The sequence below is a fragment of the Sus scrofa genome, chromosome 6 (assembly GCF_000003025.6).
Source record: "Sus scrofa isolate TJ Tabasco breed Duroc chromosome 6, Sscrofa11.1, whole genome shotgun sequence".
Taxonomy (NCBI): domain Eukaryota; kingdom Metazoa; phylum Chordata; class Mammalia; order Artiodactyla; family Suidae; genus Sus; species Sus scrofa.
Genome location: NC_010448.4, coordinates 20062814 through 20082109, shown reverse-complemented (window position 1 = coordinate 20082109; position 19296 = coordinate 20062814). Strand labels below are relative to the sequence as shown.

Genomic DNA, 19296 nt, shown 5'->3' with positions numbered 1-19296 from the left:
TCCTTATGAGGGAGGAAGAACTTTTTTCGTATGTTTGAGATTTTTAAGCTTTTCTGTAAACTGTTTAAATCTTTGGCCCATTTTTTCCCTTTTTTAAATTCATTTATAAAACTAATTAATTTTTTAAGAAAATTAGTTCCTTGTGATGTTAGATACAATATTTATCTAGTTATTTGTCTTTTGGCTTTGATATTCTTCATGATCATTTTTGCCAGGCAGAAAAAAATTTTATTTGTATATAACTGACATTATTGATTTCAGGGTTTGTGGATTTTAGATTTTTAAAGTCTCCCCTATTCCAAGATCATAACAAAAATAGTCCCAGGGAGTTCCCGTCGTGGCGCAGTGGTTAACGAATCCGACTAGGAACCCTGAGGTTGCGGGTTCGATCCCTGCCCTTGCTCAGTGGGTTAACGATCCGGCGTTGCCGTGAGCTGTGGTGTAGGTTGCAGACGCGGCTCGGATCCCCCTTTACAGTGGCTCTGGTGTAGACTGGTGGCTACGGCTCGGATTAGACCCCTAGCCTGGGAATCTCCATATGCCGTGGAAGCGGCCCAAGAAATAGCAAAAATAAATAAATAAATAAATAAACATGTCAGTTCTGTCACGATATCTTCCAGATAGCTGCTGAATTATCTTACCTATTAATTACCTATTAATTTAGCTATAAAATCATTAGAATGAAATCTACAAGATTATAGTAAAAAAAAAAAAAGAATTTTGTGGATATTCTTATTTATTTTTCCAAAAGAATTTTTGAGTCGGTTTATTTAAGCCCTTCAAAAAATCTCCTTGTTATTTTAATTGGAATACTATTATTTCACAGATAAACCTAAACAGAACTAACTTATTTATTATGTTGAATTTTCCTAGCCTAGCACTGTCTTTTGACTCCTTGCTTCACAAAGTACAATCTGTGGCACTGGCATCACCTGGAAACTGGGTGAAAATGCAGAGTCTCAGGCCATTCCAGACCTATCCAGTCAGAATCTGCTTTTAACAACATTCCCAGGTGATTGGTCTTCACCTTCTGGTTCAAGAAGTACCGTTTTAGTTCACTTTGAAGCAACCCAATAAACTTTTTTTATTAACCTGTTTTCAGAATGTAACGATATTTTGTCGAGAAGTGTTCAGTGCATATCTACTATCTATCTGTCCAGGGTGACATACAACTGTGGGGAGACCTAAAAATGTACCCGGAACCATCAGTGGACACTCTTATGAGGATGATGACTACAGAACACCTAATAAAACATAATGAAGTAACAAAAACTAAAGCATTACAAAAATATTAGCTGGGAGGACCAGGGACTGCAGCCCCTACCCAGCTTCCCAGTTGTAGAACAGGAGTGAAACTGCAAGAAAGACAGGCCATAGTTCCCTCTGTCGGCTCCAGTGCAGTGGTACAGAGATTTTGCCCAAAGGGAGAGGCTGAAAAACAGAGTTTTCTGGAATTCTGCCTAAGAAGACAGACTTTATTTGGAATAGTGTGTGGGGAGTTCATGCCTTAGGACTTTGTGGAAAACAATGGCGAGCTCTGGGGTGAGCAATCAAGATGAAGCTGATAGTTCCAAATTAGTAGCAACAAGCAAAACAGTTAATCAGCTAGATGCTTAACTTAACCAGAGAAAGAGACAATTAAGAAGAGCCTTATGGCATGAGAGCAAACTTCAGTGACCAGCAACACTTTGCCCCTGTGAAGAGACCTGACTTTAATTAGATCAGAATGTGGAGCAATTAATGTCTTGGGATGTTAAAGCAATAGAGCGATTGGCTAGTAATGAATGGAGGCTACTGCTGGGTGTAATACTAATAAAGGTACACCAGCCGGAAGTTAAGCTGGAAGAGGAGGCGTCAAAGAGAACTCAGCTGAAACACCTATCATCTCTGGTGGTCAGGGAGACTATATCCATGAATCAAGGCTGAACCTTCTGGGGAGCCACATCAGAAGCTACGAACAGCAGGAGAAAAAGACTTTACTGAATTAGTCCAGACAAACCACTAAACAAACAACAAGCAAAAATAATGACAAGAACAAGATCAGTATCCTATGTTGCTAAAATACATTATCTAAAATTTTCAGTTGTCAACAAAAATCATGAAATAAGAAAGAAACAAGAAAGTGTGACTGAGCAGAAGGATTGAGATGGCGGAGGAGTAAGATGTGGCCCTCACCTTCTCCCACAAACACATCCAAAAAAAAAAAAATCTACTTGTAGAACAATTTGCACAGAACATCTACTGAACACTGGCAGAAGACTTTAAATCTCCAAAAAGAGGAAAAAACCTTCACATAACTGGGTAGAAGAAAAGGGAAAAGAGAGAGAGAGGAAGAAAAGGAATCAGGATGGGACTAGCACTCCTGAAAAGAGCTGTTAAAGAGGAAAGGAACTCACACCCTGGGAAGCCACCTCCATCTGGGGAGATCAGCCGAGATGGAGGGACCTCAGAGCCATGGAGAAAAATCACAGCAGCTGGACTGAGGAGGGCAAAGCAGAGTGAAAGCATCACAGATCATCTGCACCACTGCCCCGGGACACCACAGCCTGAGACGCTCCGGTGGGGGCTGGGCACTGGGACTCAGGCTCCAGAGAGAGGCTGGTTCTGGGGGCAGGACCAGGATTGGCTCTGTGGAGACAGCCTGAGGGGTTAGGGAGTGGTGTGCCAGGGCTGGGGGGAGTGGAACACCGCAGCTGAGGGAACCTGGGAGGTCTGGGCCCGTAGGAGAAGCAAGGCACCATTGTTGGGGAGGGCGAGAGGAGGAGGGGCAGACCACATAGGAATATCTTTCCCTGTGCACTGGCAGACTCTCAGAGGGCAGGGCGCCTCTGACGCAAGCTACCAGTAGCAAGACACCACTTTCTCATGATACGGGTGACCAGGCGCCTCTTGTGTGCGCTACAGGTGGCCAGGCGCTTCTTGTGTGGCCTAAGGGCAGCGAGGGGTCTAAGTGTGGCACGGCACCTCTTGCATGATCTACAGGAGGCAGGAACAAACCACAGAAGTTGTCTCAGACACCAGAGTGGGGCGTGGCCCACCACCACTAGGGGTCTGTGAACAGGCACCACCTGCAGCCCCAGTCACCTCAGAGGTTGGCAAAGAAGAGGGCACTACAACTGAACATCATCTGCTGTTGCTCTCACTCCCCTGGGAACACACCCCATCTACTATTGCCACTGCCAAATGCTCAGGTGGTAAAAGAAAAAAAAAAAAACAACACCAAACCTATTGTAAAAAAGTGATGATTAAACACAAGGAATAGCAAAAGGACAAACATGAACATGTTTAAAAAGGACTTCAAAATCATAAATGTGGGGAAGGAAAGTAAGTACATCTAGATTCTTTTTTTTGGAATGTGTTTGAGCCTGTATGACTTATCAGGCTAAAGCAAGCAGATATAGGAAGGGGTTAACAAACTTGAAAACAGGGCAACCACAAATCAAAAGCAAACATTACACTCACAAAAACTAAAAAGAAAAGGACACAAGCATAAAATAAAAGGAAATCATCCAACTGAAAAGAGAAAGGAACATAGGAGAAACAGAATCAACTGGAAACAAGGTTTAAAATGGCAATAAATGCATATTTATAAATAATTACCTTAAATATCAATGGACTGAATGCTCTGATCAAAAGACATAGAGTGGCAGATTGGATTAAAAAAAAAAAACAAGAGCCTACAATATGCCGTCTACAAGAGACTCACCTTAGGGCAAGGACACGTATAAATTGAAAGTCAGGGGATAGAAAAAGATATTTCATGCAAATGGGAAAGAGAGGAAAGCAGGAGTTGCAATACTCATTTCAGACAAAATAGACTTTAAAACAAAAGCCATAAAGAAAGACAAAGAAGGACACTATTTAAGGGTAAAAGGATCCATTCAAGAAGAGGATATTACAATCATCAATATATATGCCCTTAATATAAAAGCACCTAGATACATACAATAAATACTAACAGACATAAAAGGAGAAATTGATGGGAATACAATAATAGTGGGAGACTTTAACACCCCACTCACATCAATGTACAAATCCTCTAGACAGAAAATCAATAAGGCAACAGAGATCCTAAATGACACAATAGAAAAGTTAGATTTAATTGACATTTTCAGGACGTTACATTAAAAAAAATCAGAATATACATTCTTTTCAAGTGCACATGGAACAGTCTCAAGGATTGATCACATATTGGGGCATAAAACTAACCTCAACAAAATTCTCTCACCACAAAAAAATACAATACCTTTTAAAATTGCACCCCCCAAAATTAAATACCTAGGAATAAACCTAAGGAGGTGAAAGACGTATACGCTGAGAACTATAAAACATTAATCAAGGAAATTAAAGAGGATTCAAAGAAATGGAAAGATATTCCATGCTCTGGATTGGAAGAATCAATATTGTGAAAATGGTCATACTACCCAAAGCAATCTACAGATACAATGCAATCCCTATCAAATTACCCATGAAATTTTTCACAGAACTAGAACAAACAATCCAAAAATTTATGTGGAACCATAAAAGACCCAGAATTGCCAAAGCAATCCTGAGGAACAAAAACCAAGCAAGAGGCATAACTCTCCCAGACTATGGACAATATTACAAAGTTATAGTAATCAAGATAGTGTGGTACTGGTACCAAAACAGACATACAGATCAATGGAACAAAACAGAGAACCCAGAAATAAACCCAGAAACCCATGGTCAATTAATCTTCAACAAAGGAGGCAAGAATATAAAATGAGGAAAAGACATTCTTTTCAGTAAGTGGTGTTGGGAAAACTGGACAGCTGCATGTAAATCAATGAAACTAGAATACGCCCTCATGCTATGCACAAAAATAAATTCAAAATGGCTTAAAGACTTAAACATAAGATAAGACACCATAAAACTCCTAGAAGAGAAAATAGGCAAAACATTCTCTGGCATCCTCATTTTATATTCTTGCCTCCTTTATTGAAGATTAATTGACCATGGGTTTCTGGGTTTATTTCTGGGTTCTCTGTTTTGTTCCATTGATCTGTATGTACAGATATTTTCCTAGGTCAGTCTCCCGAGGCAACAGAAATTAAAGCAAAAAATAAACCAATGGGACCTAATCAAATTTAAAATCTTTTGCACAGCAAAGGAAACCATAAAAAAACAAAAAGACAAACTATGGAATTGGAGAAAATAGTTTCAAATGATGCGACTGACAAGGGCTTAATTTCTAAAATATACAAACAACTTATACAACTCAACACCAAAAAGCCATCAACCCAAGTGAAAATGGGCAGAAGACCTGAATAGACATTTCTCCAAAGATATACAGATGACCAACTTGCACAGGAGAAAATGTTCAACATCACTATTATTATTAGAGAAATGAAAATCAAAACTACTATGAGGTACCACCTCATACCTGTCAGAGTGGCCATCATCAACAAGCCAACAAACAACAAATGCTGGAGAGGGTGTGGAGAAAAGGGTACCCTCCTACACTGTTGGTGGGAATGTAAATTGGTACAACCACTATGGAAAACAGCAGGGAGGTACCTCAGAAAACTAAATACAGAACTACCATATGACCTAGCAATCCCATTCCTGGGCATATATCTGGACAAAACTTTCATGAAAAAGATACATGCACCCCTATGTTCACTCCAGCACTATTCACAATAGCAAAGACATGGAAACAACCTAAATGTTCATCAACAGGTGAATGGATTAAGAAGATATATATACACAATGGAATACTACTCAGCCGTAAAAAGGAAAAAAATAATGTCATTTGCAGCAACATGATGAATCTAGAGATCCTCATACTAAGTGAGGTAAGTCAGAAAGAGAAGGACAAATACCATATGATATCACTTATATCTGGAATATAATATACAGCACAAATGAACCTTTCTATGGAAAAGAAACAAACTCATGAACTTGGAGAACAGACTTGTGGTTGCTGAGGGGAGAGGGAGGGAGTGGGATGCACTGGAAGTTTGGAGTTAGTGGATGCAAACTACTGCATTTGGAGTAGATAAGCAATGAGATTCTGCCGTAAAGAACAGTGAACGATATCTACTCACTTGTGATGGAACATGATAGAGGATAATGTGAGAAAAAGAATGTATATATATATGTATGACTGGATCACTTTGCTGCACAGAAGAAATTGACAGAACAATGTAAATCAACTATACAAGAAAAAATTTAAAAAAATTTAAAAAAGAAAGAAAGTGTGACCCACACAGGGGAAAAAGCAGACATTATAAACTGCCTTTGAGAGAATCCACATGATGGACTTAGCAGGCAATGTCTTCAAAGCAGCTATTAGAAACAGGTTCAAAAAAGTAAAGTAAACAATGTTCAAAGAATTAAAAGACTATATGATGATAATTTCTTATCAGAGAATATTGATAAAAAGGTAGAAATTCTTTTTTTTTTTTTTTCTTTTTAGGGCTGCATCCATGGCATATGGAAGTTCCAGCCTAGGGGTTGAACTGGAGCTACAGCTGCTGGCCTCCACCACACCCACGCAATGCCAGATCTGAGCTGTGTCTGTGACCTACACCACAGCTCATGGCAATGCTGGATCCTTTAATCCACTGAGCAGGGCCAGGAATTGAATCCACATCCTCATGGATACTAGTCAGATTTGTTTCCAATGAGCCACAATAGGAACTCCCATAGGTAGAAATTACTTTAAATAACTTAAGATACAAATAAGAACCAAATAGAAAATCTGAAGTATTTTCAACTCAAATGAAAAATTAACTAGAAAGCACTACATTTAAGACAATAAAATAAATAATCAGTAAACCTGAAGGTAAATTAACAAGATCATACACTGTGAAGAACACAGAGAAAAAAAGAAGAAAGAAAAGTTTCAGAGAAATGTGGAATACCCCTAAGTGCACCAACATATATGAAAACTTTCCATCTTTGATAAAAAACACTAAGCTATACATCCATGATATCCAACAAACTCCAAGTAGGATGAGTGCAAAGAAATCCACACCTACATATATCATACCCAAAATGCTGACTAACTAGTCAAAGAGAAAATATTGAAAACAGCAAAAGAAAACAATTCAACACATACAAGGGAAGTCCAATAACATTAATAGCCAGTGCCTCTTCAAAAACAAAATGGAGGCCAGAAAGCAGCATGATGATATATTCTAAGTGCTGGGGAAGGGGGGGAACCTGTCAACCAAGAATCTTACATCCAGCAAAACTATCTTTCAAAAATGAAAGATAAGTTCCTGCAATGGTGCAGTAGGTTAAGGATCCAACTGCAGTAGCTCAGGTCACTGCAGAAGCATGGGTTTGATCACTGACCCACTGCAGTGGGTTAAAAATCCAGTGTTGCCTCAGCTGTGGTGTAGGTTGCAGCTGTGGCTCAGATTCCATCCCTGGCCTGAGAACTTCTATATGCTATGGGTGTGGCCAAAAAGAAAAATGAGAGAAAGCAATGAGATCTTGGTTTCTGATACTAATTTCAAATTAAAGGACCCAGGACTCCTTGGAAATATGGCTGATTCTAAGACTGGGGCAGGAAATACACTCAAAGAGCCTAGAGCATCTTCTAGTTTCAAAAAGGAAAGAGGTGCTCAAAACAAAACACACACATACACACACACTCTACAACCCACAAAAATAAGAACGTGTCAAAGGAACACAAAAACCAACTAAAAGAGCTCCCAATGGCCAAATTGGAACAATGGAAGCAACAAAATAATGTTAGATTATAACCCAAGGTACAAAATTAATAACTAATGAGTTGATACTGATATCAATAAATAATTTAACAAATAAATAAATGGGGGAGGATTGGCAAATCTCCCACATAAAAAATTCTAAAAAATTATAACTTCCTACGTCTTAAGAGTGGGCTTCGGGAGTTCCCCTTGTGGCTCAGCAGTAATGAATCCAACTAGTATCCATAAGGATGTGGGTTTGATCCCTCAATGGGTTAAGAATCTGGCATTGCTGTGAGCTGCAGTGTAAGCCTCAGGTGTGGCTCAGATCCAGTGTTGCTGTGGCTGTGTAAAGGCTGGCAGCTGCAGCTCCTATTTGACCCCTAGCCTGGGAACTTCCATATGCTGTGGGTGTGACCCCAAAAATCACACACACACAAAAAAAGTGTGGGCTGTGCACAGGAACTTCCTTCCCCAGAGTGAAGCTGAAAAGTGGGGACCTCATCTCAGCCAGGGGATCAAGGTTAACATCAGCAGCGAGAAGTCATTTTGACAGGATGCTCTCTTGATGAGATGAGATGAACATGGCACAGTATTTCTGTAGTTCTCCTCCCAAACCAAACCGCATAACCCCTGTCTAATCATGGGGGAAAAAGAACTAATCAAATCCTAATCAAGGAGCATTCTACAGAATAACTGGCCAGCACTCCGCAAACCTGTCAAGGTCATCAACAACAAAATCTGAGAAACTGTCACAGCCAAGAGAAACCTGAGGAGGCATGACATTAACTGTGGTGTCCTGAACAGCATCTTGAAACAGAAGAACAGTAGGTAAAGATGAAGGATGTGTGAATAAAGAATAGACTTTACTTAATAATAACATGTCAGTATTGATCTATTTTAATAAATGTATTCCACTAAGGTAAGCAGTTAATAATAGGAGAGACCAGGTGTGAGGGATTTGGGAACTCTCTGTACCAGCTTCACCATTTTCCTGTAAATATAAAACAGTTCTAAAATTTAAAGTTTGTTTTTTAAAAATGAAGGAAAAATAAAGACTTTCCTGGATAAATAAAAACTGAGAGAATTCAATGCTAGTGGACCTGTCTCACTAGAAATTCTAAAGTTACTGTCGGGTGTTACTGTCTTACAAGGGACACCCAACAGTAACTTGAATACAAGAAAACAAATACCACAAGTAAAGGTAATTATGTAGGTAATTATAAAAGACAATGTCATCGCATATTTTCCTTATTTTAACTGATTTAAAAAGCAATTTCTTGGAGTTCCCATCGTGGCTCAGTGGTTAACGAACCATACTAGCATCCATGAGGACACGGGTTCCAACCCTGGCCTCACTCAGTGGGTTAAGGATCCGGTAGTGCCATGAGCTGTGGTGTAGGTCACAGATGCTAGCTCGGATCCCGAGTTGCTGTGGCTGTGGCGTAGGCCGGCAGCTATAGCTCCGACTGGACTCCTAGCCTGGGAACCTCCATGTGCCGCGGGTACAGCTCTAGAAAGACAAAAAGACAAAAAAAAAAAAAAAAAGCAATTTCTTAAAAAATCGGTATATAATTTTATATTGGACCTATGGCATAAAAAATGTAATATAAATTTTCAACAACAGCACAAAGGAGGCAAACCAAAATGAAGCTATATTTGATTAAGAAAATAGCACCAGATGGTAACTCAGATCTACAGGAAGAAGTGAAGAGACCACACAAATGGTAAATGGAAGGTTAATATAACACATTCTGTGAACATACTGCATCTCCTTTCTCCCTTCAGTTTTTGACCCCCTTCTCACACCATTTACAAAGTAACCCATAATGGATCATAAGCTAAATTTAAGACCTATAAAACTCTTAGAAGACATAGGAGTAAATCTTCATGATACTAGGTTAGGTAAGGGTTTCTTAGCTATAACACCAAAGACACAAACGCAAAAGCAAAAGTTGAAAAAACTGGATTGCACCAAAATGAAAAACTTTTGTGCTATAAATGATAACATCAAGAAAGAAGGATTTCCCATCGTGGCTCAGTGGAAACGAATCCAACTAGGAACCAGGAGGTTGTGGGTTTGATCCCTGGCCTCGCTCAGTGGGTGAAGGATCCGGCATTGCCGTGAGCTGTGGTGTAGGTCGCAGACACAGCTCAGATCCCACGTTGCTGTGGCCGTGGCGTAGGCTGGCCTACAGCTCTGATTGGACCCCTAGCCTGGAAACCTCCATATACCACGGGGTGTGGCCCTAAGAAGACAAAAGACAAAACAAAAAACAAACCAAAGAAAGAAAGAAAGAAAACCCATAGAACAAGAGCAAATACTTGTAAGTCATATACTTGATAGGGAATTTGAATCCAGACTATGTAAAGAATTCTTATAACTGCAATAATAAAAAGACAAATAACTCAAAAACTGGTCAAGGGCTTTGGATAGACATTCCTAAAAAAAAAAAAAAAAAAAAGATAGACAAGAGGCCAATAGGCCTATGAAAAGATGCTCAATGTCATTAGTCATTAAGCAAATTCAAATCAAAACCACAAATGAGATGCCACATCACATCCACCGGGACAGCATTAAAAAAAAAAAACTAAAAATAACAAGTGTTGGTGGAGATGTACAGAAATTAGAACCCTCACACATACATTTTTGATGGGAGTGTAAAATGGTGCAGCCACTTTGCAAAACAGTTTGGACATTTCTAACAGACATTTTTCCAAAGATATGCAGACAGCCAACAGGCACATGAAAAGATGTCCAGTATCACAAGCATCAGGGAACTGCAAATCAAAACTGCACTGAGATATCACTTCTCACCTGTTAGAATGGCTATTATCAAACAGACAAGAAATAACAAGTGCTGGCAAGGATGTGAAGGGAAAAAACCCTCACGCGCTGCTGCTGGAAATCTAAATTAGTGCAGACACTATGGAAAACAGCATGGAGCTTCCTCAAAAAACTAAAAAAGGAACTATTCTACAGTCCAGCAATTCCACTTCTGGATATTTATTCAAAGAAAACAAAAACACTAACTCTAAAAGATACAGGCATCAACATGTTCACTGCAGCATTATTCACAATAACCAATACATGGAAACCACCTGTATATCCATCAATGGATGAATGAATAATGAAACTGTGATATATATATACACACACACACACCCCGAATGAAATACTATTCAGTCAGAAAAAGAAGGAAACCTTGCCATTTGTGACAACACAGATGGATTTGATAGCATTATGCTAAGTGAAATAAGTCAAAGATAAATACCTATGATCTCACTTACACGCAGAATCTTTTTTTTTTTTTTTTTTGTCTTTTTGCCTTTCTAGGGCCACTCCCTCGGCATATGGAGGTTCCCAGGCTAGGGTTCGAATCGGAGCTGTAGCCACCGGCCTACGCCAGAGCCACAGCAACGCAGGATCCGATCCGCATCTGCAACCTACACCACAGCTCATGGCAACGCCAGATCCTTAACCCACTGAGCAAGGCCAGGGATCAACCTGCAATCTCATGGTTCCTGGTCAGATTCGTTAACCACTGCGCCATGACAAGAACTCCCAGAATCTTTTTTAAAATGAGTTCAAGTTCTTAAATACAGAGAGCAAATCTGTGGTTGCCAAAGGTGGGGGTGGGGGGCAGTAAGGGGTGGGTAGAATGACTGAAGGGGATAAAATAGTACAAACTTACAAACTTCCACTTATAAAATAAGTAAGTCCTAGGGATGTAATATATACATGGTTAACTAGAGTTAATAATAACTGTGATGCATTTTTATTTTATTTTATTTTATTATCTTTTTAGGGCCGCACCCACGGGATATGGAGGTTTCCAGGCTAGGGATCAAACTGGAGTTATAGCCCTGGCCTACGCCACAGCCACAGCAACACCAGATCCCAGCTGCGTCTTCAACCTATACCACAGCTCACAGTAACGCCGGATCCTTAACCCACTAAGCGAGGTCAGGGATCAAACCTGCACCCTCATGGATCCTAGTCAAATTCATTTCTACTGAGCCATGATGGGAACTCCCCTGTGTTGCCTATTTAAAAGTTTCTAAGAAAGATTTTAAAAATTCTAATCACAAGAAATTTTGTAGCCATGTATGGTGATGTATGTTAACCAGACTTACTGTGGTGATCATTTTGCAAAATATACAAATAGTGAATTACGTAAAAAAAAAAAAAAAAAAAAAAAAAAACAAGGAGTTCCCGTCGTGGCGCAGTGGTTAACAAATCTGACTAGGAACCATGAGGTTTCAGGTTCGGTCCCTGGCCTTGCTCAGTGGGTTAACGATCCGGCGTTGCCATGAGCTGTGGTGTAGGTTGCAGACGTGGCTCGGATCCTGCGTTGCTGTGGCTCTGGCGTAGGCCGGTGGCTACAGCTCCGATTGGACACCTAGCCTGGGAACCTCCACATGCCGCGGGAGCGGCCCAAGAAATAGCTAAAAGGCAAAAAAAAAAAAAAAACCAAACCAAACCAAACCAAACAAAACCCCACAGTTTGGCAGTTTCTATAAATGTTAAACATAGAGGACCCGCATATAAACCTCAACTCCACTTTTAGCTATATGTATAAGAGAAAAGAGAACATACATGCACACAAAACTTACACGTGAATGTTCACAGCAGCATTATTCATAATAGCCAAAAAATGCAACAACCCAAATATCCATCAAACCGAGAAATGGATAAACAAAATGTGGTACATACAAGGAAATATTATTTATCTATAAAAAGAAACAGGTACCGATTCATGCTGCAACATGAATCTTGAAAATATTGTTAAAGTAGCACATTGTACGATCCCTTTTATATGAAAGGTTCAGAAAAGGCAAATTCGCAGAGACAGAGAGCAGATTAGCAGTTATCTATGGCTGGAGGGTGGGAGTGAAGGGAGGTGCAATGGAGGATTCCTAATGGGTATGGGCTTCTCTTTCCTTTTTTTTTTTTAATTTTTTTTTTGTCTTTTTGCTATTTCCTGGGCCGCTCCCGCGGCATATGGAGGTTCCCAGGCTAGGGGTGGAATCAGAGCTGTAGCCACCGGCCTACGCCAGAGCCACAGCCAGAGCCACAGCAACTCGGGATCCGAGCCGCGTCTGCAAACTACACCACAGCTCACGGCGACGCCGGATCGTTAACCCACTGAGCAAGGGCAGGGACTGAACCCGCAGCCTCATGGTTCCTAGTTGGATTCGTTAACCACTGCGCCACGACGGGAACTCCTCTTTCCTTTTTTTAAACTGAAGTGTAGTTGATTTACAACAACATGTTGGTTTCAGGTGTATAGCACAGAGATTCAGTTATACATACATTTATACACACATATATGCATAGATATATACACATACACACATATATGCACATATATATACAACATACACATATATTCTTTTTCAGAGTCTTTTCCCTTATAGCTTATTACAAAATATTGAGTAGAGTTCCCTGTGCTATACAGCAGGTCCTTGTTGGGTATCTATTTTATATAGAGTCGTGTGTGTATGTTAATCCCAAACTCCTAATTTATCCCCACCCCCCCCCAAGGGTTTTCTTTCTGAGGTGATGAAAATGTTCTAAAATTATTATGTTGATTGTTACACGACCCTGTGAGTATACTATAAACCATTAAAATGCATACTTTAAGTTGGTAAAATATATATGAATTATATCCCAGTATAAGAGCTGCTTAAAAAAAATTTAAGAAAACTACTAAGTAATGACTGCCAGGCTTTTAAAAACTGATTTCATATTTTACTTGTAACCTAATAAATATCAACCCAAACAAGTAAGTACCACAGGAATTCTGCATGGAGGGATCACCACAGCCTGGCTTCACCTTTGTTCCTGGCCACTCTGTACTGAGTGAACCATACTGCTTTCCTGCAAAGGGTAATGGTTCTCCTTTAGGGATGTAATACAGATGCCATGGCAAACTGAGTCAGATGTAGTAATCCTGTGGCTTTGTGGCCATTGTAGGCAGGTTTGGGGTCACACACACTACTGGGGACACTTCAGGCTCATTCAAGACAATGACACGAGAATGAACTAAGAGGCTTTTTTTTTTTTTTTTTTTAGGGCTACACATACAGCAAATGGAAGTTCCCAGGCAAGGGGTTAAACTGGAGCTGCAGCTGTTGGCCTACACCACAGCCACAGCAACATGGGATCTGAGCCATGTCTGTGATCTATACCACAGCTCACGGCAATGCCGGATCCTTAACCCACTGAGCGAGGCCAGGGATCAAACCCTCATCTTCATGGATCCTAGTCGGGATTGTTAACTGCTGCTGAGCCACAAAGAGAACTCCCTAACTGAACTAATGGCTTTAAGGCTGACAAGGCATTGTCCTGCTGATCACAGGGCTGTGACATCTCTTTCGCAGATGTGGAAACTGAGTTCTGTCTAGTTCAAAGGCTTGTTTGAGGCTAGCGACCAGCACCACCAAATCTGCCACCAGGCCTTCTACACAAGGCCATCACTCATCTTCCTCACCTTCCCCCAAAAGCCCCTTTGAGTCGTATCCTAGGTGAGCATAACTTACAGAAATTTAACTCTGTGCTCAGTAAAGTAATGAGAACACCACATCCCAGTGCAGATGCAGGGCACTCTGACGATGCCACAGGTTTTCACACAGTGACCACGACCCTGGAGTGGGTGCGGGACAGAGGCCACAGGTCTGACACCTGAGCATCTGCTGTACCGAGAGAGCTACATGTTTAAAGAGCCTTCTCTCCTTTACACCGAGCGTTAACTTTCTGGGGGGCTGTGGCCTTTTCCTCAGACCAGTTACATTAGGACATGCATGACACATTTTTGGCAAGGGTGTATACACAACACTTTGAATTTGGTAATTTATGGGTCACTTAAGGAATTTTCAAGGGTACTTTGGACTTCACACCATCTCTAGATGATTTCATGGTTTCTGACTTTGGATTCTAACCCAGCAAGAAAATGCAGCACCACGGTCTCCGGGTGCCACCTTCTCCTTTGACAGCCTAGAGCTATTCTGAGTTTTATGCTCTAGGCTTTTTTAGACAAAAACCAAGGTGGCCTAGATCTTAGTGAACACTGACTTAAGCCCTTGTAGACAAAAGGAGAAAAACACCAGAAGCAGCATGTTTTACCCTCTCCTACCTCCTCTGCTTGTAGGGTTTCTTTTTCAATTTTTTCCAGTAACTCTTTTCTCAGCAAGAACTCCTTGTCCAGATTGACAGACATTTCCATTGCTCGTTGTAGCCTGCTCTGAAATATAACAACACGGCAAGTCTTGAGTAAAGAGGATTGTTTGGAACTATAAGAAAGATAGACAGCTCTTTAGGAAGCAGGAGAATAGCAGGGCCGTCCAGGCACTTGGGCCTGCCCCTCTCACAGCTGATCAGAATCCCGGTGCCTAAGTGGCAAGGAAGGAGAGGCCCTGGAAATCTTGTCCTCACCTGCAAAGCAGCCAGACACACAGAGACCCAAAGCCCACCCCACCACTTAACTAAGAGAAATTAGCCCTGGGCAAGTCCCAGAACTGCTCTACAGTTCTTGGGCTGGTTGCTTGTAGCGTTGTGGAAGGGCTTAAGGGAGTCAATCCTAGTAAAACCTCGAGTGCTGTGCCTGACACATGGGGAACACACAGCGGACAGCCACCACTACCCTCCCTCGGATGCAGAAGGAGAAGCATTCCCCACGAAGTGGGCGTGGCTGCGATCCACTGTACAGGTGAGGGAGCTGGTTCTTAGGGAGGAGAGCAGTTAGCCCAGGGTCACAGAGCCAAGGGGGATCCAGGATTTGATCACAGGCAGTGTGATTTCATGGCCCATGGGCCCTCGATTCTGACCAGAGTGGCTCCCACTCTGCCCGCTGTTGCCTGTGCTGCTGCAGCCTGGGTATCACAATCAATCAGCACTGTGCATTTAGACATCCTAAACCAGATCAAGCCCTGGACCTGGTTGTTGCATGTTATAGACCAGTAGCTCTGCTTCAAAGCCCTGGCTTTTCTCCACAAGACCAGACTGCTCCTGTGCTACACAGTAGTAGGTCAGGGGAAGGGGGCTGGGTGAGGTGGGACATGCCCTGGACTAGCATCTATTCCATCACAAACTTGCTTGAATCTGGCAATTACTCTGCCTCTTTGGGCCTCGTGTTTGTCATTTGTAAAAGGAAAACGTTGGGCAAACATAAGCCTAGTCTAAACACATTTGAATTCACATTTTTAAATGACATCAGGTGGGCCACGCGAAGCTTGCCTGGGAGCTACCTAAGCCCATGGCTGCTGTTGCCACCTAGGCTCTAGGCCAGGGCTCAGCAAGCTTGCTCTGTAAAAAGCCAGATAGTAAACATTTCAGGCTTTGCAGGCCAAGAGGTTGTGGATATTGTGTGATTACTTATATTAACAAGAGAAAAAACAAATTTCCATAAATGTTTTATTAATAAAATACTTAAGTATAATATTTTGGAATACAGGTCTACTAATGAGAAGAATGGAATTTCTGGGGGAGAAATCAATTTTGCTTACTTGGGTTTCAAAGGTGTGCTCCATCAAAGCAGCGGCAAATCGTCCTATGTAAAAAGCATCCTGAGCTCACAGGCAAGCAGGCAGGATACACAGGCCCTTAGCTAGCTGACCACTGACTGCTGCATCAAACAGTTGCCAGCAGGGTGGCCAGACAGTCTGGTCTGCCAGGGACAGGCCACGTTCACGTGCACAGTTTGTGCTTAACTGTCAACAGTGTGTCTTTCTCTGCAAAGAGGGTTCTGTATGGATGAGGATGTAGTTTTCCGATGTATAGCTAGTAACATTTCCTTTGTAGGGTTTTAAGCAGGGAAGTGCTTATTAACACTAAATTTAAAAGGGCCCTAAATGTGGCTAGTTCTCAAGACTCACTGTGCATAAAAATCACCTGGGGAGTTAAAAAAAAACAAAACAAAAAAAGATGCATGGCCCTCACCTCCTAATTCAATTGGACTAGAGTGTCTGCCTATCTTTAAAAAAAGAAAAGGCTCCTTGGATGGTTCTAATGTGCAGCCAGGGCTGTGGGGACATTCAGAATATTTGGCTCCGGTTCTGTTGGGAGAAATGAGAGACTGACAGGAGAGTGAAGAACACTGGGCTCTCAGAGAAGCCACAGTGGTGCCCTGGAACCTCGCTGTGCCAGAAAGGCAGGCACAGAAGCCTCAGGGATCTGGGCACCAGCGCGGGCCTTACTTTGTACGCGTTAAGGATCTGCAGGGTGTTGCCCGATGCCAGCTTCAGCTGGATCAGTTCTTGATTCTTTGCTTCGATCGTCTCTAAAAACTGAGCGTTCTCGATCTTCAGCTGCTGAAAGTCAACCTCGTGGAGGGCCTCTCCTACCTCTTCCTTCTGCAGCTCAGAAAGGAGAAACAACGTGCAGTTGTCACTTCTGAATATACAGCTCACACCTTGCAATTCTGGGTGAGCTTTTGGAAGTCAGTCGTCATTCAGTCATTCAACAAACTCAGACTGGGAATCTGCTTGATACCAGGCATGGTGCTAGGCACTAGGGATAGAGATTTGAGTAAATATGATAGTCCCATACTCAAGGGAAGCTCAGAGGTCACAGCATGGTGTAGTGGGACATACAGGGGCAGACAGCAAACCCCTGAGCCAGGCCAGGGGAGCATGGAAGGCTGGGTCAGGGGAGGCTTCCCCAGGAAGTGGTGCCCAAACAGGGCTTGGGGGAAGAAGGCCACTTAAAAGTTGTTTTTAGGGGAGTTCCCGTCGTGATGCAGTGGTTAATGAATCCGACTAGGAACCATGAGGCTGCGGGTTCGATCCCTGCCCTTGCTCAGTGGGTTAAGGATCCGGCATTGCTGTGGGCTGTGGTGTAGGCTGCAGATGTGGCTCGGATCCAGTGTTGCTGTGGCTCTGGCATAGGCTGGCGGCTACAGCTCCGATTAGACCCCTAGCCTGGGAACCTCCATATGCCGTGGGAGCGGCCCAAGAAATGGCAAAAAGACCAAAAAAAAAAAAAAAAGTTGTTTTTAGGGAGTTCCCATCATGGATCAGTGGAAAAAAACTGAACTAGTATCCATGAGGATGCAGGTTTGATCCCTGGACTCGACCAGTGGGTTAAGGATCCTTAAGCTGTGGTGTAGGTTGCAGATTTGGCTCAGATCTGGCGTTGCTGTGGCTGTGGCATAAGCCAGCAGCTATAGCTCTGAGTGGACCCCTAGCCTGGGAACTTCCATATGCTTCGGGTGTGGCCCTAAAAAGACAAAAAATAAAAAAAACTTAAAAAATAGAAGTTTTTTTTAAACCTGGAAAACCCAGGACAAGTGCCATAAATGCCCTTGCTTTGATCACATGACCTTTCTGCCCTGGGAGTATATGAGTGAACTGAGTTCCCTCCTGGCCCCTGCCCACCTTACCTGTCCCACTAGGTTGATGCCATTTTAATTTGTGGCACATGAGAGCCAAAGTCAGGACTGCTGCCACTCCCGCCTGCTACTCATGCTGTGCTACCTCCTAGAAGGCATCTTCTTCCTTTTCCCCCAAATGACACAATTTCCTTAAGCCCCAACTTGACCCATCCTCCAGCTCAAACGTTCCCAACCCATTTTCCACACCAGAGGGTAACCCTCCCTCCACTCCGCCTCTGGAGGCTGTGGCTCCTGGTCCCTGCTGCTGCTGCCTCTGTATAGCAGCTACACACCCATGCCTTTTCTCCCCATCACCACTTCCCGCCCCATCAATGTCATCTCTGTAGCAATGGCTTTTAGGTTAAAGGTCACCCATCTGCCTCCCCTCTCATGATTCAGGACGCCTGAGCTTGCAGGAACCCCAGGGAAATAGGATCTCAGTATCAGGAGGCAGCGCCAGTGGGGCCTCGTTTGTTCTTACACTGAACTCAGTTCCTCCACTGACACCTCCACCCCGCCCAGCTCCAGCCCGGCGCCGCTCCCAAGCACTGTGTTTTCTTCCCCACAGCAGCCCCCTCTCCTTGGCTCCATCAGTCCCAGGTCCTCTAACGGCTTTCCTTTCTCTCCACTTCCCTTCCTACATGGACTCTAGTTTACAGATTCTTTCAAGTGTGGAGCTCTCTCTGAGACACAGTGCTCTGGGGGCACTTGAGAACAGAGTGCAGTGAGACCACCCCTTTCCTGGGGGCGCTGTGTCCTGAACCCTAGGCCGTAGCATCGCCTCCAGTTGAGCTAACTTTATCAGATGCTCTACGACTAAGCCACCCAGTACCTGTGCGGCTATTTGGGGGATCAGAGTGGAGGATCTTATGTGTGTCCTTAGTCACTTCCTATGATAAAGTTGTCCAGCCTGTTGAGTCTCTGGGATCCCAAGTCAGTCAAAGCAACAGTCTCCAGACATGTTAATTCTCCCACCTGACTCTGTGTCATTGTCAGTGGCCACCTCTGATGCACATGCCATCAGGGCCCATGTTTGAATTAATAATAAAAATATCTAGCTAGGAGAAGATGGGGCCATGTAACCACATTCCAGAGGCCCTGTGCCATGTCTGCCTTACTGCTTTTAATCAGGAGCCTCTAGGCTCAGCTCACCAAAGACTCACCAAAGCTTACTATTAACTGTGCCACCCAGGCCACATTCCCTGAAAGGGTCAACAAGTATGTCATGAGGGTTTTTTAAA

General features: G+C 42.6%; 1 protein-coding gene across 2 annotated transcripts in view; it reads right to left on the bottom strand.

Moving 5' to 3' along the window:
* The window catches only part of CCDC113 (coiled-coil domain containing 113), a 36151-nt gene that overhangs the window by 6710 nt on the left and 10145 nt on the right, over positions 1–19296 (bottom strand). For both annotated transcript variants that reach the window (XM_021093303.1, NM_001244688.1), the window contains 2 exon segments: positions 16881–17036; positions 14822–14929 (listed from right to left, as the gene is read on the bottom strand). In XM_021093303.1, coding sequence (XP_020948962.1) covers positions 14822–14929; positions 16881–17036 — 264 coding nt within the window.